This window comes from Podarcis tiliguerta (assembly GCF_965153285.1).
Source record: "Podarcis tiliguerta genome assembly, chromosome: 4".
NCBI lineage: Eukaryota > Metazoa > Chordata > Lepidosauria > Squamata > Lacertidae > Podarcis > Podarcis tiliguerta.
The window spans coordinates 41,160,270-41,187,756 of NC_139537.1; the positions used below are offsets into that span (position 1 = coordinate 41,160,270).

General features: G+C 40.1%; 1 protein-coding gene and 1 long non-coding RNA gene across 7 annotated transcripts in view; one reads left to right on the plus strand and one right to left on the minus strand.

The window, feature by feature from the left end:
- Positions 1 to 2,751, plus strand: part of LOC310677019 — a 44,373-nt gene extending 41,622 nt beyond the window's left edge. For both annotated transcript variants that reach the window (XR_014510858.1, XR_014510859.1), the window contains one exon: positions 542 to 2,751. This is a non-coding gene — a long non-coding RNA (uncharacterized lncRNA). The remainder of the gene's footprint in view (positions 1 to 541) is intronic.
- Positions 136 to 27,487, minus strand: part of CADM2 (cell adhesion molecule 2) — a 359,857-nt gene continuing 332,505 nt past the window's right edge. For all 5 annotated transcript variants that reach the window (XM_083439260.1, XM_083439263.1, XM_083439262.1 and 2 more), the window contains 2 exons: positions 5,269 to 5,394; positions 136 to 2,305 (listed from right to left, as the gene is read on the minus strand). In XM_083439260.1, coding sequence (XP_083295386.1) covers positions 2,187 to 2,305; positions 5,269 to 5,394 — 245 coding nt within the window. In that variant the 3' untranslated portion in view covers positions 136 to 2,186. The remainder of the gene's footprint in view (positions 2,306 to 5,268; positions 5,395 to 27,487) is intronic.

The window sequence follows — 27,487 nt, forward strand, 5'->3', positions numbered from 1 at the left end:
ATCAATGTGTCTAGTAGCTCCTACCTGAATCTCTCAAACTACCATACTAGATTAGCATATTATTGCATTTTTTCCCCACAGATGATCTGGAGTGAACGGTAAAAACAAGCATGCAATCACATCAATGCAGACGTATTTCTTTAAAATGTCATACTGTATATGATTTATTATGTTAACACTCAACCACATCATATTATTTATGTTCTGTATACTTTGAAAAAGTGCTGCTTGATTGATGGTCTCTCTTTTTCTCTCTCATAGAAATTAACAAGGTAAATGTTCTTTTTCCAACAAAAACAATTTAAAAACTACTATTGTCCTTAAAAGGTGTATACTCTTCTGATAAATAATCTGACACAACACCTTTGATTTCCATTTACTGTGACACATGATGTCATATTCAAATGCTACCCTCCCTCCTCCCCTCTCCCCCCACGCAAAAAATAAATCCCAGGAGATAATCCTTTACAATAGGCCATTATGCTTTTAGACTTCACCAGTAATAGCATCCATATAGAAATCTTATTTATTTTATTTTAAGGTGCAGCACTTAGGAGATGAACAGCAATCGCTACTGATTTGAATCTTCTGACATGGGACCAGTAAGCGCATCTGGTGATGTTTCACGTCTTTTCTGGAAGAGGAATCGAGCCAATCAGCTTATTTTATGGTAAGATTTAGAATTTGTGACTATCTTTTAAAGATGTCATTTTGCCCCACATTTTGAGAACAATCTCAAAAAGAGGTCTTTACTGTGGAGCTAAAAGCATGGCAGATATTCTCTATCATTCACCGTGACATAAGTTTGTACCTCACAAAATGCATAGACAGGAATTTAATATAAAGAATTAGTCCATTTACCGTATACACAAAACATAGAGCTTTTTGTTGTAACACTTTGTTGTTTGTGTTTTGGCAAATCCAACATTGATAAGCAGCTCTGGAACTGCCAAATTATATATTGAAAATTTTAGCAACTTAATCATTAATCATTAATGTGGTTGGAATTTAAAACCTGAGGCTGTGCACTGGTTGTTAGCTTAAAACTACCTTTCCATATAACATTGTGCTTCCATTGTATAACAAAGAAAAAAAAACCTGGAACTAGAAAAGTTTGCTGCTGAACAGTGCTAGGACATACAGACAAAAGTACTAATACATGTTATCTACTCAGAATATTAATTTAAGTCATATCTAAAGGGATATAATGGACATTAGAAAATGCTTACTTGTGACTGACTTACCTACAGCCCCAAAAGTTAAATATGTATCAAATAATGTTTAATTGGATTTATTATATGCACTATATACAGATACTAAAATGCCTTGCAATTGTGCCCCATGAACATGTCCAATTTGAGAAGGCAGGTGAGCCCACATGAATCAAATAAATTAAATTAAAACCAGAAATTACAGAAATAGATAACGGAAGTCTTTATGATCCTAAATGCAGTAAAAGAGCGGGACAAACATTTTCAAAATGGAGCTACATCATCCATCTCTGTGGATTCTGTATAGACAAACGGCATGATGTGGTTACCACCCAGACTTGCTTTAGTACCAATGTGCCATTAAAATAAAAGGTCTGTTCATACCCCTTTGCTATCATTTGCAAACACACAAGAAATTATACTAGAATGCTTTCAGTTGGTGTTTCCTAGGGCATAATGTTTCAAAACTAGGCTGCTTTTTGAATTATAGACATATATAAAACATTCTTTGTAAACCTCTAATCTTACTTGTAATGTTTTATGTAAGTACATTGAGGTCCTCACCTTCAGAACAATTGCTATGAAAATGGCCTGGTGCAATATCGGTAAGGACCATGATAAAATAAAACCAAAAAGAAATGCTATATAACATTTTGTTTTTAAAAAATGTAGAAAAACTGAACAGATGATGATTAAAGTTGTTAAGGCTGTATATTCAAGCACTGTATGTTAAGAGAGCAATGGATATGATGATTAGGCAATAAGAAATGTCCTGCATTATGAATGGTACCATAATTAAAGGAAAAGAAATGCTGTCCATGGCTGATTGTTGGTATAAACTGGCTACTGAAAGCATTTGTGTACATTAATAAAGGTAGCAAAAAATGATGGGGGAAAATTAATTCTGAAAGATGAGAGCCAATTTTCTCCAGCAGTCAGCCTGGTGAGTAATACTCAGAGAACCTAAGTCTGCATCTATATGAAATATTCCTTCTTCTCTTCTGCATTGACTTGGCTGCCTTCTGCATTGATAATGGCTGTATCCGCATCAGGTGCATCTTCAGCTCCTTTAGCTTCATTTGTTAAATATGTTCCTGCAGGAAACAATGCGATTAAAAGAAAAATGTTAGGGGCCTTGATACTTTTCCAATGTGGTTCTCTAATGGATCCTGGTGAGGATCAGGATATATGTCATTGCACTACTGTAGAATGAACTTTTACAGCACACATGATATTCCATTTTGGGAAAGAAGCGATTGTGACCCATGGCCTTTCTTTGATGATAAGTACATACAAACAGTAAAAAGAGCATGTTGCACTAAGATCTGTCAAAGACACATTAACAAGAAGCTTTGGGGGGGAAATGTCTCAAAATGATTATTTTGCTCCTTTGTTATATAGAAGTTATAATTCAGCCAAGTTGTATACGCTGTGATTTCCAAATTAGCACATCAAAATCTGATGTACTTTTAGTTGGACAATGTTAATTGTGCATAACTTTTTGATTGAAATAAAGAGTTTAAAGACAATCAACACAAAATGCACTGTGCCCTTCAATAGCTATGCTAGGTTTGCCCACTTACTTCATTGCCCACTTACACTGGAAATAGTAAACCTGAGACGCTATTCCTAATTTTCTGTGCCAATATAAAATGTCTGCATTGCTGCTCCTACCTCCTGCTTTGTTCCTTTAACACTGACACAATAGAGGGTATGCTATTGTAAGGATTTATTTGCTAGTACAGCAAATCTTGGATCTGTGCAGCAACATTCAGTGATGTCTGAAAAGCCAATTTTTACTGAATGGAAAAGCTTGGTTATTTCAGAGCTGGGATATGCGTGTGGCCCTCCTGCATTAGTTGAACACAGGTGTCATGTTTTCCAGTAGACTGATCAAATGACATACCTTATACATGGTATAAAAATTAAAAGGAAACATTCTTGATTAGCTTGTATGAATTAGCTAAGGAAATGGTCTTGGCCTAGATAGCAAGCAGCTTTATCTTACACAATATTCTGATTATCAGGTGAACACACTTCAGTAGGTGCTTATTGCAAATTACATGAAAAGTTCTAATAATGCAGGTTATGATTAAAAGACAGTGGGAAGATGTTGCAGAAAAATGAGAATATAGCAATGACCATATTGTATTTTTTTGCACTTTTTTTAAAAAAAAACCCATAGTCAAAAAACCAATGTGTGCTAGGACTGGATATATGTGGATAAGATAGGGCAGCCATATGTATATATGCCCAGCCCATTCATATATTTCTGCGTTACTTTTAAATACTTATTTACTGAAAAGCATTTCTAAACCATTTAATATTTAAAAATCTCTAGGCAGTAAAGAAATATAGATATAAAACCACAGCAGTATCATACAGAAAAACCTGATACCCAACTTAAAATCAACAGTGAAATGGCATTATAAAAAAAACAGAACAAAGGAAGGAATTAAGTAATAGCAGTGTTCCATTTTATGGGTTTGGGGGAAGCCTGGACAAAAGGTATGTCTTTATAGCATGTCTGAAGGAACTGATGCATAACACTTCACATATGGCAGAGGGAAGGACATTCTGCAATTCAGGGACAAGGGTGGAAAATGCCCTTTTTCATGTTACCACTCTGTGATATTGTGTAGCGTGCAATGGCAGCTTGAGTAGAATGTCACTAGATTATCTAAGGGATTTTGCAGGTATATACGGGGGCAAGTGATCTTTAAGATGGCTTGGTCCCACATAGTTCAAAGCTTTATTTATTAGTAACAAGACCCAGAATATGGCTTAGTAAGTGACTGACAAGCAGGGCAGTTTCCTCAGCACAGGTGTAATATCTGCTCTCCCAGGGGCTCCACTAACAACCTGGCTGCATTGTTCTACACCAATTGTGGCTTCCATTCCAGTCTCAACGGAAGTCCCATGTTGAGCTAATTTCAGTAGTCAATTAAGAGGTGGCCAACACATGAATCATGGTGGTCAGACTATCCAGTAAAAGGACATAGATGGCATACCAGCCTAAGTTGATAACTGATGCTTGTTTCACACAGAGGTATACCTGATCCTTCAGAGGGAGTGCTACTCCCTTTAGAACTGAAAAAGTCCCCAACACCTGGGAACTGTTCGCCCATAGAGTCTCTGTCTTACTGGGATTCAATTTCAGTTTGTTGGCCCTCATCCAAGCATTGATTCAAAACAGTCAGCCTTTCCCGATTCAGATGTTAACATGCCCCAACTCTCTTAATGGCGTGACATGAGGCAGAGGAAGACATGGGGGAAAGACGCGTAGCCTTTCTCCCTTGCCTTGCCATATTGTGCAGTGCTCAGTTCTTTGAAGCACTTTTGAAGGGGAAAAAAGGCAACAGATTCCATTAAGGAAAGAGGATGGGGAAAGGGAGAGGGCTTATTCCAATTACCTGCTTGCTTTTCTTGTAATAAGTAGGCCCAACCTGCCCTGCTTTGATGCATAAATAGATGGTGGCTGCCTCGTCGTACCTATTTCCTCCCTAAAACATCCAGGGAGAAAAATCCCCAAAATGTACATGCCCATTTTGCACCACACTCCCCCCCCCCCAGGCTTAAAAATGACTGTTAGGACGTCAGAATTTAATGGTCAGTATCTTTCCTGTCTTGAGGGTTGAAAAAAAAATGCATTTTTGAGACCCAGCAGTTCACAACTGTCTATCTTATCTGCTTGTCTGCCTATTTATATAGAATTTTTATCTTACAAACTCGTTAAATTAAGGGACAGTGGGGGTCTATTGCATGACACAGAATCCCAACTGCCTGATTCCGAGTCAGACAGACACCCTGTGTGACCTTGGGCAGATTGCTAGATGTTATTTTGCCACAGTTAATCCAGCTGTAAAATTGGGTAAAAATCAGGACCTCACTAAAAAAACAACAACAAAAACCAAAAACTTGATGCTGTAACATCAGAGCTGAGTTTTCCTGGGGTCTAGAAGAGTTTCTTAAATAAAAAAAAGTGTTGCAGGGTAAAACTAATCACTAGGAAATATTGCTACAAAAGGTGACTGCACTGTGATTAAATCTAGCCTACCTTTATGTCTTGCCAGATATCGACCAAGCAGAATTATAGAACATAGTGTGACAAAAACAACTACAGCAACTATCCCTCCTATAACAGCGTGGTCCGTTGCGTCCTTTTCAGCCATAGCATTGGGGTCTAGGGGAAAAAAATGACAGTATAACATATTATTCTGATATGCTGAAAAATGAAAATATCCAGATGATAAGGTATAAAACAATTGTCTCCCCCCCCCCACAAAAAAGTCATTTTAGAAATATTTACAAGAGTTATTTCAGTCCATTCCCTACTAGCTTATCAGTGATACAGCACTGCTTGTATTCCCAGAGACTTAAAGCCCTGAGGACGTCACAGTATGAAAGGGAGAGGGAATCTTAAGCAGACAGTACTAATAGGAAAGATTTCTGGTTTTGTCCTCATCACTTTTCAACTGAAAATCTGGCCGTGGCTATTTATAGACGGAAAAACAAGGAGTCAAGAATTGGGGAACAGATAGAATCAGCAGAATGGTGTCTGCATAATACATAATTTATAGAGCTGAATCTCAGTGGGAATCCCTTATATATTCTCCTTTTGTCATCCGTATCCTTTTGCAGTAGAGAAAGAGAGAGGGAGGGAGAAAGTGTAGCTGAGCAAGTTCTGCAGGCGAAGCTGAGTCTGCATGAATTTGGTCAGATAAACGGAAATGCATCTTTGAAATGCATCATTCTCAAGTGTTAGTTTGTGAATTCAAAGCAGCTATCTGATTAATGCTGAAGTGAGTAAATTCAAATCGTTTTTAACTTTATATATATATATATATATATATATATATATATATATATATATATATATATATTGGCCCCTATTGTGTTAAGGTACTGTGTTCCAAACACCAGGAACACCAAAGGATTTAAACTTGTCATTTAGTACACTGCTCATTTATTTTTAGGGGCCTCATCAGAAAGGCAGCCAGGAAAAAGAGCATCACCTAGGGGAGTAATTCCTCAGAAGTTCTGATCAATTAAGTGGTACAGTAACCGGGTATCGGTTAAAGTAAGTGAAAGAAGGAGATATAGAAAATGATTTGGTCTTAAAGATAAGGCTAGAATAATTTAATTTTACATTAAGAACGCCTCGACTACCAATGAACAGCAGCTCTGCCAAGATCACTATTAGTATGCTCACAATGTATTAACAGGTTCACATGCAGTGATATATGGACAGTTCCCTTTCAGGAGGTATCTTTTGCAATTCATTTGAAAACATACAGTGAGAAAAAAGGGGGAGGGAGCAGCTTTTGAAAAATAACTCTTGCGATTTTGGGGGGAGTGGGGGTGGAGGGTAGAAAGCCCAAACTAAAGGTGGGGAAAATACCATCTCTGAAATGGTGCTCTCCTAACAGGCATGTCCATAGCAGATAATGTGTCAGAAAATGACCTTCAATCCTAATAGCAGTAGTTGCACAGCTGCTTACCAAGTAAGAAATTTATCAAGTAATAATTTGGCAATCTCTGTAATGCATACATTCAGCTTTCCTATTTTACCTTTCCACTTGCATCACTTTGCCACCATGCCTTCAAACCATCTAGAACTATCCATTTTACACAAAGGATCTATGAAATATTGACCCATTTAACTGCAATCCCAAGCATGCTTCAAAAAGGGCCCACTGTGTTCAGTGGCATATGCTCCCATGTAAACTATGCATAGATTTGTGATGAGAGTACAGCTGCAGATTTTTTAACATATATATATGCACACTGCAAAGGAACACTGAAATGCTTCATACGATAAGGAGGTGAAACATATTTAATTGTTAAGTATCCCATGAATTGATTTGCGCTTGTGAGCAGGCACGCTTATAATCACAGCCTTAATAAATTAAATCTTTTGAACTTTGCTTTCTTTGAAAATTTAGTATAGTAGCATAGTAGCATTTAGCATAGTATTAAAGTCTTTGGGAGGATTTCTCAGGGGCCACAGGATTTTGCAGGCAGAGAGGGAGGCCCAAGGCCTGAGAAGGAGGTCAGTCCATGCACCAGCTGTTGTAGCCTCATAGTAGCTAATGTCTGACAGGGCTAAAAAGATTCCACGGTAGATCAGGAAAGGCATTGGATCCATTGGAACCAAAAGCTTCCCATATTCCTGGAACTGAAAAGCAATGGAAATAAGAAATGTTTTTAAAAGATGAATAAGGGTCTTTCTCTCCAGCTCTCTTAAGATTGTTCTATAAAGGATTGTTTTTACTGTTATTTTTAAAGAGACTTGTACAATTTATATCAGAGCCTTATAAGAGATTCTTTATATAAGAAGTTAGATATAATAGTAAACCTAATAATAAATAAAATAATAATAATAATAATAATTTATTACTTATCCCACACCCATCTGGCTGGGCCTCCCAGGGCGACTCCCAGAAGAATATTAAAAACATGATAAAACACCAGGCATTAAAAACTTCCCTAAACAGGGCTGCCTTCAGAAGCAATTATGCCAGTTTCTTGATTTGGGTACCATGAGAAACAGGAGGTTATCAGCTTAAAAGCACAGAAACACAAAACTGTAGAAGTGGAAGGGACTCCAAGGGTCCTCTAGCATAACCCCCTGCAATACAGGAACCACGGCTAAAGAATCCCTGACAGATGAATATCCAAGCTCTGTTTAAAAATCTCCAATGAAGGAAATTCCACCACCTCCTGAGGAAATCCGTTCCACAGCCAAACAGCTCTTACCATCATAAAGTTCTTCCTAATGTTTAGCAGCAATCTCCTTTCTTGTACCTTGAATCCACTGGATCAGGTCCTACCCTCCAGCACAACAGAAAACAAGCTTGCTCCATCTTCCATGTAACAATATTTTAGATGCCTATCATAACATCTCAGAACATCAGAACATCTTCTCCAGGCTGAATCTACAAAACTCCTTCCACCATTCCTTATAATAAATGGTTTCCAGATCCTTGATCATCTTAATCATCCTCCTCTGCACACGTTCCAGCTTGTCAACACCCTTCTTAAATTGTGTTGCCCAGGACTGGACACAGTGTTCCAGATGTGGTCTGAATAAGGCAGAATAGAGTGGTACTATTACTGCCTTTGACTGAGACACTATACTGCTGTTGATCCAGTCTAAAATTTCATTAGCTTTTTTTTTGCTGCTGCATCACACTGTTAAGTTTGTGGTCCACCAAACCCCTAGATCCTTTTCACACGTACTGCTGTCAGGTCAGGTGTACCCCAATCCAACATCATATTTGTGCATCCGTTTGTTCCTACCTAACTGTAGTACCTTTCATTTGTCCCTATTGAAATTCTTTTGGTCAGTTTCAGTCTAGTTCTCCCACCTATTAAAATCATATTGAATCCCGATTCCATCTTCTGAGGTATTAGCTACTGCTCCCAGATGGTATCATCTGAAACTTTGATGAGCATCCCCTCAATTTCTTCATCTAAGTCATTTATAAATATGATGAACAACACCAGGCCAACACCAGGCCAGAATCCTACAACATCCCACTTGTCGCTTCTTTCTAGGATAACGAGTAACCATTGGTAAGAACTCTTTGGCTTTGGTCAGTCAACCAGATCTACCTAACAGTAACATCATCTTGCCAGCTCCTCCACAAGAAAATCTTGGGGGACTTTGTTGAAAGTCTTACTAAAGTCAGTTCCATGAGGAAAGGAGGCAAAGGAAAGGAAAAAAGGGAGTGTGGCCACACAGCTTGTTCACTGTCTTGTTTATCAGACCATTTTTAAAATCTGAATCAGAGCAACAAATGTATCAAATGCAGTCCCCCTAATCCACTTCAGTTATAGGTAGTAATTTACCTGGAATCACTTTGAATTTTAGTTAAAAAGTTGACACAATACTGCTCAAAAGATGACCATAGATATGTAGAGAAGGGAAGGAAGAGGTGAACACCTGACCTTTGTAGTTCTTCTTTCACAACTTTCTGTCAGATCTGACACTAGGGTATTGAGGGAGTAGAAGGAGCCTTCTCTATAGCACACAGACCCAATTCCCTCATTTCCATCACGTGTTGCTTTGAATTCCAGGTGTTAAAAACAATTATCTTTATTCCCTTCAAAATACCTATTAGCTGAGGCTTAAGCCACAGTAAAGTAAAAGAGGTAGTAGTAGTAGTAGTAGTAGTAGTAGTAGTAGTAATAATAATACAATAATAACAATAATAAACAAATACTTTTTTATTTAAACCCTGCCCTCCCCGGCCAGAACCGGACTCAGGGCGGCTAACACCAATAAAATTACAATAAAATGTAATAAAAAAAGAAAGAACAGTTAATTAAAATACGGGTTAAAATATGGGTTAAAACACAATTTAAAATGCAGCCTCATTTTAGTAGTAGCCCATAAATCAAAACCATAAGGGGAGGGAAACATAAGGGTGAGACTGAATCCAAACCAAAGGCCATCTCCGTCTTGCAGACCCTGCGGAAAGCTGTCAAATCCCTCAGGCTCTGGTCTCTTGTGACAGAGCATTCCACCAAGTCGGGGCTAGTACTGAAAAGGCCCTGGCCCTAGTTGAGACCAATCTAACCTCCTTGCGGCTCGGGACCTACAAAGTGTTGTTATTTGTGGACCTTAAGGTCCTCTGTGGGGCATACCAGGGGAGGCGGTCCCGTAGGTACGAGGGTCCTAGGCCGCATAGGGCTTATAAAGGTCAAAACCAGCACCTTAAACCTGACCCTGTCCTCCACCAGGAGCCAGTGCAGCTGGTAAAGCACTGGATGAATGTGGTCACGCAGCAAGGACCCCGTAAGGAGTCTCGCCGCAGCATTCTACACCTGCTGGAGTTTCTGGGTGAGCTTCAAGGGCAGCTCCGCATAGAGCGAGTTACAATAATCAAGCCTGGAGGTGACTGTCGCATGGATCACTGTGGCCAGATCAGGGCCATAAAGATAGCACTGACAACATATAACAGATAGCACTGACTTTCATGCACTCTGAAGAGTCTCCATTTGTTTGTTTTGGCTTGACTGGTGCCTTTCTTACTCTTCTCTTCTCCTTTACTCAGTCCCCAATCCACTTCAACAGATATTAGGCATTTTCATCAGCAAGAGTAGCAGAAGTGAGATTCTGTTTTCCCCACACAAAGATACCTAAGTGAGGTATCACCATATCTGAACCATGTGCCTGAGAACCAAGCACAGAGCTCCAGGAAACAATTGCAAGTGCTACCAACTGCTCCCCCATCCACCCTGGCCAATAGGGAGCAGGCAATGGAGAGTAATTTCCTGTTTACTTCTCAGAAGCAGCATGGTTCCTGCTTCTCCTTGCACACCAGGGAAAGAATTAGCAGATAGGCTTTCCTGTTGAAAAGTAACCCAGCAAAGCTCTCTCTCTCACTGTCTATCTCTCCAGACACAAATCTGCCCCTTAGGCAGTTTGTTCTTTTCACCCCTGACAAACATTAGATGTTCAAGGGTAGAGATACCAGAAATTCAACATGACCAAAATACACAAGTACACGTTTGTATTTTGGATACATGATAAAACAAAATGCAGAGTTTAAAAAATTCAAGATTCCAACTGTACAGCTATTTAGGACGTTTTCATTAAGACAAATAACCTATCAGAAATGTGAACCAGTGATCGGGTTTATTAAGGTTTCGCCATCTCAAGGTGAAAACCATATTTACATAAAATATGACAAAACAGGAAGCTATGCCTAGTGTGAAAATATTAACAGAAAAGAAAGACATATATATGTAGAGCTATGCACTATCTTGCAGCACTTACTAACACACACATAATCCCTTGGGTGAACTACAGTGCTGAATTTACTTCCTCTATTATCTTACATAATTACCATTTCTGGCTAAATGCTTCAGGGAAAGTTGCTAAAAATGAAGAGTTTCTTCTCTCAAAACTAGATTACTACCTGGTGGGGGGAAATGGCTGCACATAACAAGAAAGAATGTGTATTGAGCTAAAAACAAAAATAAAGACTAGCATTTGGGGAGAACTCAAAAGGGAGTAGAAATGTTTGCCCACTTAAAGGAGGCATGGACAGAAAAAAGACTGTACCCCCATTGCCAAGGCACTGAGGACATGATCCCACTCCACCTCAGTCTGGTCACAATCAGCACTGCATTGCAAGGGACTCTATTTCGAACTGTTTGTTCTGTGCATTCATGTGCATATGCACAACGGCAAATCGTTTTTAAAAATAATGTCCTTTCTAATGCAGCATTCATTTCTTTCACACTAAATTGTGGGGCTGAAATGGCAGTGTCTTCATTGCCTTGGCAACAGGAATATGTTCCCTCTTTTCTCCCATTCCCATTCAAAGTGAGGGCAACAGGAGGCCTTCACTTATCCTTAGTGCTGTCAGCCCAGTTTGTTTGGACAACGTCATATTCTTATGAAAAAGAATCCCTCTATTGCTTATTTATTGGCTATGGATGGATGTCTCACACATTAGGTTCCCCCTATACCCAGCTATTACTTATTGTTTATTTTTCCTAACCTTTTGTTATTGAGGACACCACACGTCTCAGTACAATTTGTATTCTACCTTAGTTGATCCACCAGAAGCTCTGGAGAAGCACCGGACGAAACAGCATGGAGACTAATATATTAAGTAATAATGGCCCATCTAGTGCAGCATCCTGTTCTCACAGCAGCCAACCAATTGCCTATGGGAAGTCCATAAGCAGAGCAAGTGCAAGAGCCCTCTCCCCTCCTGTGGTCTCCAGGAACTGTCATTCAGAAGCATTGCTGCCTCTAGCCATGGAAGTAGAGCATACTCAACATGTCTATGAGCCACTGATAAAGAGAAAGGTAAAAGTAAAAAATAAGAGTAAATTATAATTTATTTAAAATACTTACTAATCAGACAATGATGTTTGTATGTATAGTAACTTAATAAACTAGATGGTTAACTTCATTTTGTTATAATTGCTTTATATAAGAATTATCTCACTGTATCATTGAATTGGGACGTGGGTGGCGCTGTGGGTTAAAGCCTCAGTGCCTAGGGCTTGCCGAACGAAAGGTCGGCGGTTCGAATCCCCGCGGCGGGGTGCGCTCCCGCTGTTCGGTCCCAGTGCCTGCCAACCTAGCAGTTCGAAAGCACCCCTGGGTGCAAGTAGATAAATAGGGACCGCTTACTAGCGGGAAGGTAAACGGCGTTTCCGTGTGCGGCTCTAGCTTGCCAAAGCAGCGATGTCACGCTGGCCACGTGACCTGGAAGTGTCTTCGGACAGCGCTGGCCCTTGGCCTCTTTAAGTGAGATGGGCGCACAACCCTAGAGTCTGTCAAGACTGGCCCGTACGGACAGGGGTACCTTTACCTTTACCTTTATCATTGAATTATTTAGCAAATACAGTGTAGGGTTTCTGTCACCTTAAGGGGAGAGTTATGCAAGCCTCAGTTCTGTTCATAATCAACCTAAAGCTGATTCCCTATCCCACTCCTCCCTAGTTAACACTCATCAACTAGGCACTGAGGACTGTACAGTGGTACCTCAGTTTAAGAACAGTATTGTTTACAAACAATTCAGTTTACGAACTCCGCAAAACCGGAAGTAGTGTCCCGGTGTGCGAACTTTACCTCAGTCTAAGAATGGAATCCAAATGGTGGAAGGGCGGTGGGAGGCCTCATTAGGGAAACCATGCCTTGGTTTAAGAACAGTATTGGTTTAAGAATGGACTTCCGGAACGGATTAAGTTCGTAAACCGAGGTACCACTGTACTTGTCGTCTTCAACCAAGTCCACACTTAATGAAGTGTTTCTGCTACAGTCTTCACCCTGATCCAGCAACCTCTGTTCTTAGCATTCCCACAGCCTCTTAAGACACAAACTCTTCTCTGCAAACCTTCCCAGTTGTATCGAGTGATTTTAGTTCTTTGGTTTTCTCGGGCCTCTGGATTTCTCTAAAAAACCCTTCCTGAGTTCTTTGATGTCCTTTATATGACACCAGCTCTTACACCAACAATCTCTTTCAGCAGTTTTCTTTTCTGTCCTCCTTGGTCAGAGCTCAACCTTCTGTTTTCTATAGCAAGGGCTCCCTTAGCTAATCATTTCAATTTGGGTGCAGTTTTGCTCTCCCACTGGCCTATAACAACAATCCAGTAGGATAATGCAGAAGTGCCTGACCAATTAGAACTCACCAGTTTTTGATCCGTTTTGTATGTATATGCAGAAGAAACTACTTTCTCAGAAAGTACTTTCTCAGATTTATCCTTATACATTGTAAACTACAGCCAAACTGTCACTCAGGTCCCCTGCTGCCCCTTTCCTGAAACACTATCTCCACAGCTCCCAGTCACAATGGCTTGCAGACAGTTAATTCAGCTATATTCAAATCCCAGTATACATTAAAAAACAAAACAAAACTGCAGGGCTGAGGGGAAAATATTCATTGCCATGGCAACAGGGATATTTTCTCTCTCTCTTGCCTCCCTTTCAGAGTGAGGGCAGTAAGAGGCCTCCATTTGCCCTTATTGATGTTGCCCAGTAAATTCTGATTGGAAAAAAGGAATAGATGTGGCACCAGAATATACCTATATGATACACTACTGGGAGGGAGAACTCTCAGGGTGGGCAAAGAGATGTTCCTTCTAATCCATAAAACTGAATGCTAAATCATGGCCAATGGCTGTTATGTGAAATGGTTCAAAACAGCAACATGCTGCAGGTAGTCCAAAGAGAGAGACATGACTTGTGTTCGTGTGTGTGTGTATACACACACACTTGCGTGCATGTACCTTATGACCTGGACACACCATTAACAGGACTCAAAAAAGTATGGGGGGAAAGTGTGAAAAGTGAATCTGATTAGAATGACCTCAGATTGTTTAAAACATGTACCGGAAACATCTGAATTCCACCAGAACAGTGAATTCCCTTTGATTTCAAAATATGTTATCTTCGTCTTGGTCCCCTTGAAATGTTAATGGTTTGGGTTCTAGAGAGTTAAAATGGAAGGCTGGGTAATGGAAAAATCTGGCTTCTCTCTTGAAAATGCTTTAAGGCTTTTCCTGGGAAAGTAGTAATGTAAAGGACTTTGGGAAGGGCCCTGAAAGACTAGACTGTATTCTTAATTAAGCTTCTGACTATCCCTGATTTTTATATACTTTAAAGAATATACCAGTGGGGATGGGTGAGTAAAGCAACTTAGAGGCTAATCCTTCCTGTGTAATAGAAACAAGAACAGAATGCTAAAGGTCATTCTCAAGCACATTTAAATATATATTCTCTTCTGCCTGCCTTATCTATTGCTGAATAATTTCTCTTATTAAAAAGGTTGTTGATACACAGTGCCATTGTTCTTTGATTCATGCATAGAAGAAAATGGAAAATTCCCCATGATAATTTAAATATCAGAACACAGTCTTCATCACCTTTCAATCAAGCTGTGGATAAATACTGTATATTGACTGCCAGTTTATGCTTTGAGTATTGTGGGGGGTTTTGTGTGTGACCTCTGTTGCTTATAGTTCAACGGTCAGCAGTTCAAGGCTTTGTGCTATAACTACTTTGCAGGCTGGTTTAGCAGTAGCTGCTTGGTGACAGGCTATGAAGAGTAGAAGAGATCCCATTGGTGTGTTTTTGTTAAAAAAAATTGAATCATTATTATATCCATAGCTTTAAGAGAGAAAACGAGAGACCTGGTGGAGGGAGTTATACAAATTACTATTCTAAGTCCTTTGCTCTACCTATTCCTTTCCCTCACTTCCAGTGTCACAGAAATACATTTTGAAAGAGTCTCTAAAACTTCAACTATCTCATGATCCTCCCCCCGCCCAATTACCTCCAAATCTGAGCACAGACTACAGCATTTCTGTGTTACGATGCAAGCTGTGATTATCAAGATACAATTTCAGATACTAACAAATCTATTTTAATATTTTAATGTGGTCAACTAATTGCCAGAGATTATTTAAATGGAAAAAAAGTTTCTGTAAACTAAAAAAAAAATATTTTATTCTATTGATTATGACACTAATTCTAAGTGCAATATTACATTCTGCGTTATTTTTCGTAATCCTCAGTGCACTTTGCACTCACAAATCATAATGACAACCTTCTGATTCTTATTGTGAGCTGCAATACCAATTAATCATGAAAGTTATGATGCCTTTCTGATATGGGGAGGTACATAAAGAAGGGTATCATGATACCTGTAGTAGAGTGATGACATAAGCTGAAGCAAATAGAAAAAAAGCAAACTGATCCTGGAGTTGTGAACTATGCAGTAAAATTTTGTTTCATCTGGTGACAGAGAGAACCCGAGAGGCCATAAAACACTGGACCTCACTGTGGGCAGAGAGAGAGGTCTATGTTTGGAGGCCTAAATGTGTGACAGCAGAAAGTGCCACTGTAGACCCACTGGTGGCTCTCTCTGGTGGGATAATGAATGAACATTCAGGGGGTGTTGTTGTTGGAAGCCTTCGGTCCACAGGATCTGAAGATGGCTCATTCCCAGTCACACTTACCAATGGGCTGAAAAATTATACCAGCCCTGGGGCTGACATATCTCCCCTCCCTTCAGATTGAAGTCAATGGGAAGGAAAAAATAAAAATGGTGTGGGTGGGGTGCAATTAACATGTGCTAATAGGGTTGTAGGGATGCGGGTGGCGCTGTGAGTTAAACCACAGAGCCTAGGACTTGCCAATCAGAAGGTCGGCAGTTCGAAGCCCTGCCACGGGGTGAGCTCCTGTTGCGCGGTCCCTCCTCCTGCCAACCTAGCAGTTCAAAAGCACGTCAAAGTGCAAGTAGATAAATAGGTACCGTTCCGACGGGAAGGTAAACGGTGTTTCCGTGCGCTGCTCTGGTTTGCCAGAAGCAGCTTAGTCATGCTGGCCGCATGACCCGGAAGCTGTATGCCGGCTCCCTCGGCCAGTAAAGTGAGATGAGCGCCGCAACCCCAGAGTCGGCCACGACTGGACCTTTACCTTAATAGGGTTGTGGATGGCGTGGTGCTTACAACTGCAGATTTCCCCTGCCCAGGAAGGTAAAATCAATCTGCTGGCTTCAATCATTTACTCATTTGCCTGGGATTAAGCTCCATTTAACTTCAAAAACAGTATGGGGAAAAGAATGGAAATTACAGTTGCCATTCTTCATGCCTATCAGAATTAATAGGTATAGATATTTCAAGCTGGTACAGGGCACCTGTAACTTCTAGTGGGGCAAAAAATCCCAAATGGAGAGGAAAAGATAAATTATTTGACACAGCACTTACTTTATACAGTGGTACCACGGGTTACAGACGCTTCAGGTTTCAGACTCCGCTAACCCAGAAATAGTACCTCAGGTTAAGAACTTTGCTTCAGGATGAGAACAGAAATTGTGCTCCGGCGGTGCGGCAGCAGCAGGAGGTCCCATTAGCTAAAGTGGTGCTTCAGGTTAAGAACGGTTTCAGGTTAAGAACGGACCTCTGGAACGAATTAAGTTCTTAACCCAATGTACCACTGTATATCTAAAGTGAAAACAACCAGTAGTCTCATCATTTAATTAAAGCATATTTGAAAGTATTTTATGTTTTTAACGAAATTCCCTTCTGGGAACCATAAAGCCTTGTTTTCTTCTTTCTCATTCTTTCTAATTGCCTAAAAGTAAAATACTACTCAATATGCACTCTTAATCGTTTTTCTTGGGGTTATATGAGCCTGCCAAGTTTGAGGCTATTCTTTGGTTTTCTAAAAGCTGTTAATATGTCTAATAAAAAGCTGGACAGTTGTTGGTTCATGGCTTTTCATATCCCTTACTGCTTTTCTTTCCAACAGGACTGATAATCCCTGTGTCAACAGACTACTGGGGAACGATACGCACATCAGAATTCTGCCTTACCAGGTTGCATCTATACCACAATGACAGACTCATTCCCCCGTTTCTCTGGAGACAGCAATGAGGGCTCAAATCAAAAGGTCCACTGTAATTACTATGTATATTTCAGATTAAATAAATGTGATAAAAGCTTCCATCTGGCCGTTGATCAAACGTGCAAAGGGAAGCTGATTTCCAATGACATATTACAATATGTCGCTTGTAGCAGCTTCTAATGTCGTCCTGTAAATTACTTACATTTGGGATTACTTGACAAAGGCAGACAGACCTATTACTCACTTCTTAAATGCTGCCCACTGGGGGAAAGTGAGATGTGGTCTAATCTTAGAACTGTTAGGCAAGCATTACCAAACAAATGGCAGTATTTCATTTTACTAAATGACAATTGTTCTGAAATATGTTTACTCAGTTGTGTACCACGCTGTACTTTGAATGATAAAATGTTGCTGTTCATGTTAAAACTAAGACTGACCACTCCCCTAAATCTCATTATTTAGAAACACATTTCTACAAGGTATGAAATGGATAGGTGATGTATGCAAAAATATTCCCAATAATATTAAAGTGTAATAAAATACTATTTAACAAGAAAGGTGCCTTGAATGCAGGTCTTAAATCACGAAACCAAGTGCTCACTGGAGAATCATCCACTGGAAACATCTGAAGGGTGTTCTCAGGAGGCCAAGGACCACCTAGAGTTGCAAGGCATATTTGGTTGATGGGTGGATTAGAAGTAGGAGGTCAGAGAGTGTTGTGTGGTCAGTATGTGCAATATTTCTTTTGTTGTTTGTCTCACTGAATGTTTCATTTACAGTCATACCTTGGAAGTCGAACAGCTTAGTTCTCGAACATTTTGGCTCCCGATCACCGCAAACCCAGAAGTGACTGTTCTGGTTTGCAAACTATTTTTGGAAGCTGAACATCCGACGGGGCTTCTGTGGCTTCCAATTGGCGGCAGGAGTCTCCTGCAGCCAATCAGAAGCCGTGCTTTGGTTTCTGAACATTTTGGAAGTCAAACGGACTTCCGGAACGGATTCCGTTCGACTTCCAAGGTACGACTGTACTTGCAAGCTTGGCGAACTATCACTCCAGTGGAGGAGTTGATCAGAGATTCTGTTGAGGCATTTCCTGCCTCAAGCAACGGAGGAACATATTATTACCTCAACATACTTTCAGCACATCCTAAATACATTTCTATTTCCCCAGGCATTTGCTGGTTATTAATACCAAGCCCTTTAGTAGAGTTGGCTGGTTTTACTGTGATTGTTGTATATGTTGCAATGTGTTGTTTTTATGAACTATGTGTTTATATTATAGTGCACTGCCCTGATACTACCAAGGAAGGGCAGCATAGAAATGTTCAAAATAAATCTGATTCAATGTAGCATTTAAAACCCTATTCTGTATCTGTGGCAGATGCAGCAATGGCTTTCTTTTCCAGCATTGCCTCTGTGAAGTCTCAGTGGACCCTTTTTCAGTTCTACGGAAGGAAGTGCAGTATAGAAATGAAACAAAAAATCAATCAGTAACAACTCCAGCACTTCAGAAAAGCTTACAGATTACCAACTGTGGACAAAAATATTTGGAATATAGTTACTCTTGACTGACACACTAGTTCAAAAAGCCAAGGGAAGTGAGAAGGGTGCAAATGCCTTGCATTCTCCAGTGGACTTTTATATTTAAACCTATGACTTGCCTTTGGTACCATAGGACATGGAATTTTTAACTGGTTTAATACCTTTCATGGCTTTGCTTATACACTTGAGCTGCCCAGGTTGTCAGCTATCTAATGTGTGTTTGAGGCATTTTCTGATGCTGCATAACATTCTCACATGCATCTTTCACGTGTCACACTGAAAAGATTGCTACTCGTCCTATTCCTACTAAGGTCCATTGAGTTGTATGAGACATACTTCTGAGCAGACAGGCATACGATTTAACTTTTCACTTGGTGAGATGAGACTAAGCTAATGCTGCCTCCTGCTCTGATCTGTAACAATGGATTCAAGTTACAAGAAAGGAGATTCTGACTAAACATCAGGAAGAACTTCCTGACAGTAAGGTGGTAGACTCTCCTTCACTGGAGATTTTTAAGCAGAGGTTGGATGGCCATCTGTCATGTATGATCTAGTTGAGTTTCCTGCATTGTGGGGGTTAGACTAGATGACCCCAGGGGTCCCTTCCAATTCTATGATTTTATGCCCCTGCATTGGAAGCCTGTAGGTTATAATGGACTTCATTCAAAAATAGGGGGCCTTTTTGGATATGAGAGAGTCTAGATCCCCCCAAATTCCAATCTTTCTTACAATCGCATTCATATCTTCACCTTGGTAGCATGTTGTGCACTTTTTTTGTAAATAACATGACCTTTACTTAGAAAATGGAAATGCAGTAACCAGGGAAGGACAGTTTAGTAGCAATATAAGAAACCTTACCCGCAAGTGGAATTCCTGTGCAAACTGAGAAACACGATTTCCTACCAGGAACACGGGATTTGCAGTTTCCTCTATCTCCCAGACTGATTTTTAAAGCACAGAAAATGGTGCAACCTCTGCTTCCTGCTTGTCAGCTCAGTAGCATCTTTTCCAGGTAAGGAGAACCTGGCAGTGCCTCTCATGTTTCCAGTGAACATACTTCACCGCTGCTTACGATCTCATTAAAAAGAAAAGAGAAGCTTTCTTTAAGAAATGCTAAAATATTTTTCATCAGAGAATGGATTCCAAGGCAAGCCAGGGCAAGAGGAAAGCTCACAAGTGACTATTTAGGACTATTACTAGAAATAATTTGGGATCTATGACTGGTGGACAATACGGCTGTTCAGCCTCCAAGGGATCCAATATGAGACGTAGCTCAGGCAGTTCAAAAAACTGGTCCCAACTGCCAGTAGAGGAAGAAATGGTGACTGGGAGTTAGGCTTGCTGACAGCCTGCTTTGGAGAGAATAGAAGATAGGCCAGTGCTCATTACTAAACTCCCTCAAAGTTTTTTATAGAACTAGGTGTTGACCAGTGCTCAGAATGGAAACCTGGTATAATGAACTGTATTTTATTTTTGTACTATAGCTACTTATTTTCAGCTGCTTTATAAACTATAAAAAAATCATAAAGCTGTTTATATTGGCACCATTTTGGTCCTTTAATTATCATATGCATGCATCAAGAAGTCTTTGTATATTGAGCTCAGTTTGGAAATGAAAGTATTAAACAAAAAACTAAGCTACCTAATCAAAATTTAACACTGCAGTTGTTAGCAATCAGCAAAGATAATAGCATACAAAATGATCACTTAAAAATAAATATATCTTTATATAGTATTAACTATATAATTGAGCCTGTTTTGTTAAATGTCCTTTGTGACCTTCCTAATAACACTACATTAATATAAAACGTGGTGAACAAGATTTCCCCTCCATATCTGTACAGCCAACAGAGCACATCTTTCTTTACTGGGGGAGAAGTAACATCAGTGTGAAATAACCAGCTGTGCATGCAAAATAGAATATCCTTCCAGACACCTCCAATAAAGTCTGAAGATGTAAAAGAGCTGATAATTATAATAGTGTGAAAAGTAATGAGCTCTGAATGTGTGTTTGTGTGATGATGAGCAGAACTGTTGCTGTAAATCAAAAAATCAAACACCATTTTCAACAGAGAGCGCTATTTAGCGTAACATTTTTATAGCAGCATCTACACCTAAATAGTACAGAACCCCCTTCATCCTCATGACACCCTCCAAACAAGCTGCCTCATTTCAGTACTTTTACACCTATGAAAATACTTGAAATCAATTATAGTGAAGTTGATGCTGAGTTGATAGTGGTACTGTTAAATAAAGCCAACCTTTCCCCTTGCTGATATTCATGATTTGAAAATGATTCTTGAGAATGTAAAGAAATAATTCAAAGTAATTGTGCCTACATTTATTGAAAGCATAAGTAAATACAGAGAGTTCCCCGCTTTTCATGTAACTGAATTTTGAGTATAAACAGAAAAATAATGTCCCTATTCATAGAATTCTGAGGTTTACTGCATTAAAGGCCCAAATTGTTTAGAATAAACTGTGTTAAGTATTTTGTTTTGTTTTGTTCTGTTTTGCTTTATTTTGAAAAAAAAATAGGTCACCGTCAGAGGAGAAGATTAAAGATATATAAAAATACTTGCATACCTGGCTTCTGTCTTGAAGCACTTATAATTCAGGTAGGCTAAGAGGTTAGAAGTGGCATGTGAAAGGAGATGAGTGAAAATTGTTTAAGAGTTGGGGGAGGGGAGAGAGAGAATTTTTCTCAATTGCACAGTGGGGTTTCTGATGGATAGCTTGTGAAGGCACAGGAGAGCCTTCAGGGAAAAAAAGGCGGGGAAGGAGATTTAGGGGGCTTGGGTATACTTCTTGGCTGCATTTCCTCTGTTATAACATCTAAGCCAATTGACCTCATTTCCTTATTTCTAACCTTACTTCACTTAACAAATTAGTCACTTTACAAGCATAAGAAAAGTTGCATGTAAATTCCTGCCCTTCTAAATGGTGTGTAATTTCTTATTAATGAGGATATATCTTCCTTCCTTCCTTCCTTCCTTCCTTCCAGTATTTGTACCTTGCTCTCCAACATAGAAAGGCTTCCAGAATGGTTAGTATACACTAGGTTAAAATGAGACAGTCCCTGCCTTCAAGCTTACCTAAAAACACAACACAGCAAGGAGAAATGGAGAAGGGAAGAAGGGAGGCGGAAAGCAAAATAAGACAAGAATTGTTAATGCTAAATAGTTGTTCTTACAATATCACAGAATTAGTTCGTGTCGTTGGATACTTAGTTAAAAATATTGCCTTTTAAGTAATTAGGTAAAGAAATATATATAAAAGGACTGTGGACAATTACACATACTTTATATAAGAAATCTTTCTCTTTCTAAACTCTCTTTGTCATCCTGATCTCCAGCCTGACATCACTGCCAGTGGGGAACTAAAACCCCTAGGAAGGGGCTATATTGCTTGGAGAGGAACGAACGGTATGACAAGGAAGGAGAAATGAAACAGCAGTGTCATTGTGTAGGCAGATGAGTTTTCGTGGGTCATCTTGATTCATAATCATGAGGTTTCATGCCATAGGGCTAAAGCAAAGTCACAAGTGTATCTCTGCCAGTCAACTCTTATTTTAATAAGGTGATCTTGTCCTTGAAGGGATGAGCTTGAATCTTTCGGGAAATGCCAAAAGGGTACTTATTTTATTTGAGGCAGCATATGCTTACTGGATGGAGGCCGTTCACTTGCAAGGGATGATTGGTGGCAGATTAAAGGTGCCTAAACAGTGGTACCACTAGTTGTGGACACGATCCGTTCTGGGGTGCCATTTGCACCGCAGAAAGTCCACAACTAGAGCAGTGCTTCTGCGCATATGCAAAGCGCGCAGAACACTTCTGCGCACACGGTGAAACCAGAAGTATACACTTCCGGGTTTGCCATGTTCGCAAGCCGAAAATATGCAACATGAACCTAATGCAACATGAGGTATGACTGTATTAGATATGGCACAGAGCTCTGTGGGAGTCAGTTAGATATCTATATGCAACCAATTCCCACTTGGCTGGCACACACTAGGGTCAATGCTGGCTGCAGAAAAAATGGGTCTCTTTCTTGGTTTACCACAATGATTCACTCGTTGCTCCTTGCTGTCTTTGGGCACATGTAGACTTTCTGCAGAAATGAGCTACTCAGTGATATGTGTAGAGAGCCCCTTTCATACTTTTAACTCAATATGATACCCAGGGAGCACACCAGAGTGGCACACAATGATATGGGCGGCATGACTGCCCAGTGTGGTCTCATTGTTCCCCCACACTTAACACATAAGGAATGTTCTTTGAAAAGGGCTGCTACAGCCTGAAAACATGCACCTTAAGACAAATACATGTATAGATTTCTCTACCGCACCTTTTTTCTGGAAAGATTCGACATTTTGTGACACTGACAGTCTCAGAGTGTTTTTTCTCATCTTTTATTTCTATTCAGTTCATCAGAATGAACAGCTAGTCAGGCCTGTAATAAAAGCTGCTGGTACTAATACTTCCAGGAATGTCCAGAAGCTGTGTGTTTGTAGCCATTTCTAGAACAAGACTCATTCATTGGGGGGGAAGTAAACTTGCAGTGTAACACTCCAGCAGTTCCAAAGTCCAAGGGCTGTTTCAAATTGTCATTGTTCTTGAACCTTCCCTTCACACCTTGCAGGGCTTACACTGCACACACTGATGATTAAAGGGCATAAAACGTGAATCAACCCTTAATGCAAGGAAGTAACTGGGAACTGGTAGAACCTAGATCCAGTGGACCTATGACATCACATGGGTCCCCCTCCTCATTCCTTGTGAGTAGTTTTGTTGTCATGCGAAGTCAGCCACTGGAGCTTGTTTCCCTGCTCCATGAAGGAGGGGCCCAATGCAACTTGCTCTCATTTAAGTGGACAGAGGTTTGCAGGCAGCATGCATTGTTCACCAAAATGAAACCATAGCAATTGTCCCAGTGTCATATAGTGAGCTTCATGGCAGAGTAAGGTAAGGTAAGGTAAAAGGTAAAGGACCCCTGGATGGTTAAGTCCAGTCAAAGGTGACTATGGGGTGCAGCACACATCTCGCTTTTCAGGCCTGCCATTTATTCCTCCACCCCCCCCCCCTATCAATAAATATGTACTCTGGCATAAATGGGTGATATTAAATGCTAGTTCTATTCAGAGTAAGCCCTTGAAGTTAATAGGCATGATTCACTTAGGTTTATTACTTTCAATGGGTTTTCTCTTAGAAGGCTTAGCCTAGGCAGGGCCAAACTTAGCCCTTCAGATGTTTTGGGACTACAATTCCCATCATCCTCAACCACTGGTCCAGTTATCTAGGGATGATTGGAGTTGTAGTCCCAAAACATCTGAAGGGCGAAGTTTGGCCATGCGTGGCTTAGCTGAACACATTATGTTTATGTGTTAAAACACATAAACAAAAATATTTGGGAGGGGAGAATGCAAAGGAAGTGCTATAGGATAGCTTGTAATTTCAACAGAAGCCCTCAACGGTATTCCATCTTCCCCATCAGAAAAACAGGTTCCCAATACAAGCAAAGGCCCATCATTTGCACAGCAAGGGCCCAGGCCCTGTAGTTCCCTTATATAATAAACACACAGAGACATGGATAATTTAGGTTAATGGGCAAAAATAGGCCACAACTTTATTGGTTACAGATGTGAGCAGTTTGGCTTAGGCATTGGATGAAACCAGACGATATCCTGACCCCTCCCATCACAAAGGCGTACCCAGTGCCTCATCGCCAACACCCTCACAACTGCAACCAATCTCAAATGCCCTCCATGATATCAAATGACCAAATATCATTTCCCATATCAAAAAGGTGAACACCACCATTGCGAAACAAGGCCTCCCGGTCAAAAGTAATGAGGCAAAAGGAAGCCACCCCCCCCCCCGAGTCGTGCTGCAGTTTAAACATCCTGCGGCCAGCCCCCCCCCCCAGCCACCCAGATTGGTCAGCCGGGGGTGTGATGCAGCCGGAGTCTTGGTGACATGGGCGGCATCCCTCAGACCCAATCCGGGTCACTGGGTGTCCCGGATGCCAGTCTGCAACACCGCCCCTCAGGGAAGGGGAGTGGATTTCTCACAAGCATTTTTGGCAAAGCAGGACAAGTAAACAGCTTGGGGCTATGCAAGAACAGCCCAGCTCAATTCCACACTCAGGGCTTTAGGGAGACAAAGTATTGTTTAAATCTCCCCCAGGTGTGGCTTCTGACAGAGAGAGAGAGAGAGAAGCCAGGAGAAGAGATAGGAATCCTCCTGCCCTGACTCCCTCACTCTTTCTATGCTTGGGTGGGTTTTTTTTAACTGTTTCCTCTCCTTAGAGATAGAGAAGGGACCTACTGTTAGTGATTTTTATGACTTTGGAGGGGTTTTTTTTGGGGGGGGGGTTGGCAGGGCTACACCCCACTTGGCCCATGAGGAACCTCCCCTGAAGGAAGTATAATGCATACTGGGATGCTATAAGCAATGGCACGGGACCAATCAAAATCAAAACCCAAGTATTGTGCTGTAATATATCTTTTTTTGCCACAAAATCCAGTATTGATAAAAACAAACAAATAAACAATAAAATAGACACGGTCATAAGATGCTGTTTTAGGGCTTCAATTAATCAATATTCAAGCTCACCAATGAACTATCCAGCTCATTTCCACTCATTATGAATCATTACTTGAGAAACGGAGAAAAATATAAAAACTACTAATGATGAAGATTGCTATTATGCAGATTTGTATAGGCAACAGCTCCTTTTCAACATGCTGGAATAAAGCCAGCCTTCAAATCTCTGCCTGAAGCAAGCAGGAGCTGCTGTTGAAAGGGGATGGAGCATAATATTGCTACTGAAAATTAAATGTGCCTTGTGCTACTATTTCCCTTCTCCCACTTGCTGAAAATGTATTTACCACTCTCACCTTCATTACCTAACAGAAGGGTCTTCCAGCAACTTTACATTGAGTGTTGGCTGCCCATTCCCCAATAAACTCTATTTATTAAAAATTGATTTAAATAAAGCTAGTAAATAATAGGTTTTAATCTCATGGTTGTATGAATGCTGCCCAGCACTCCCAAAAACGCTTCTCCAAAGGGTCTGTTTTGTACAGAATGAATTGTGTTGCAAGGTTCCCTACATGATTTCAGGTATTTCCCCCTATCACCCTGTAGTCTTGTACAATATAACAAGGCTCCCATTCACCTGCCATGAGCCTCAAATAAACTCTGCATAGACCTGGGAGTTAAGATAACCATGACTAACTTAAATTCCAATAATTTCAGTGGGATTAACCACTCAATTCTAAATTTATCTACTCAGAAGTAAGTCCTTTTAAATTCAAGGAGGCTTAGTTCTAGGTAAGTGGGTTTAGGATTGCAGCCTAAATCTCGGTTCTCCCAATATATTTGTCAAATGTTATAAATTAAGAAATCTTTGTTAAGAGAAGAACTAACTGAGTATATTGACCTTGATTTTTCAAAGTGATAAACAAATTATTGTTTTGAACTATAGGAGAGAAGCAGATCTTTATTCCATAGAGATGGGTGAATGGGCATTTACAGGGCAGAGCAAATGTCTTCCAAGGCTGCTGCTTTTTCTCCCAATTACTATCATAAGAAAACAGTTTTGTTTTAAATATAATCAAGCGTAATTGATACAGAAATATTTGTCAGAAGTACCTTCCCCAAATACAGAAGAAACAGCTTTGAGAAATGTGACATTATATATTTGTGTGATGGAGACCCACGAAAGTTCACTGAAATGGTGAAATTAATTTGCATAGCTTATTTACAATGTAGCCAAGCTATTAAGAACAAGATGGGTGATGTAAGGAAAGCTCAGCGCAGAAAGCTTCAAGCAATATTTGCAACCAGCAAATTCTGAACTGCTCTGGCAAGGATCCCACATGCGATTTATAGAAGTCTTAAGAGCTTTAAGATGTCTGCAGCCTCTGGGGTCCATTAAAGCAGCTAGAGAACATTCAGGGTGTGGAAATTCCTTGGGCACATCACTTATCTGTCACTGTAAGAGCCTGTACTGGAATTATGACAGTTATGTGCCAGAAGGTAGAGAAATTCTGAGGTACCAACTGTAATGATTTAAATGGCCAGAAGTATTGACAAATAAACTAGATACAACTTCTCAGTGATGGCATCTGAAATATATTTTTTTTCAATTTGCAAACAAATTTTACAGATAGTTTAACTGTTATAGTATTGGGTGCATTTTCAATGGCTTGCTAATTCAAACACTTCTCCCTGTCAAGATAATCAATAGTGAGAAGACGTTTCCTAGACTGGATCACAAACAGTGTCCGTTCTAGACCATTTCTCTCCTCTAAGAGTGCTGGAGAGCTGGAACACACACTATCCAAAGAAAATTGGTTTTGTGTCTGTGTCTGTTTTTAATAAAAGTTATTATTGAAAAGGCAATGCACTGCTGTGGAGGAGTATCTCACATGAGAAGCCACTCATAAACCACTTGGAGCTACTTCAAGAAAGGTTTCACTTCCTTGAGAGGAAGGAAGCTCTTTGAAGCTATTGGTCAGCTCCACAAACATTTACGAGAATTGATATAGTTTAGACACCCTGGAAAATGAAGGCTTTTGTGATCTTCATCTATGTAGGCACTATTTCTAGTGTCACAGAGCTTGCCTACTGCTAGTTATACACCATTTTGCTCTCGATTGTTGAAAGAATGGGAATATACACACAAGTACTGGTCTGCATCAGCGAGTGCCTGACAGGTAATCCATCAGCAGATTGCTTTGCACCTATATCCATGTTTATTTTTAAAACAAAAGATCCTGCTGCTGTAGGTCAGCAATATTACAAAACAAACAAACTAAAAATGACAAAACAGTTTCTATTTGCAACTA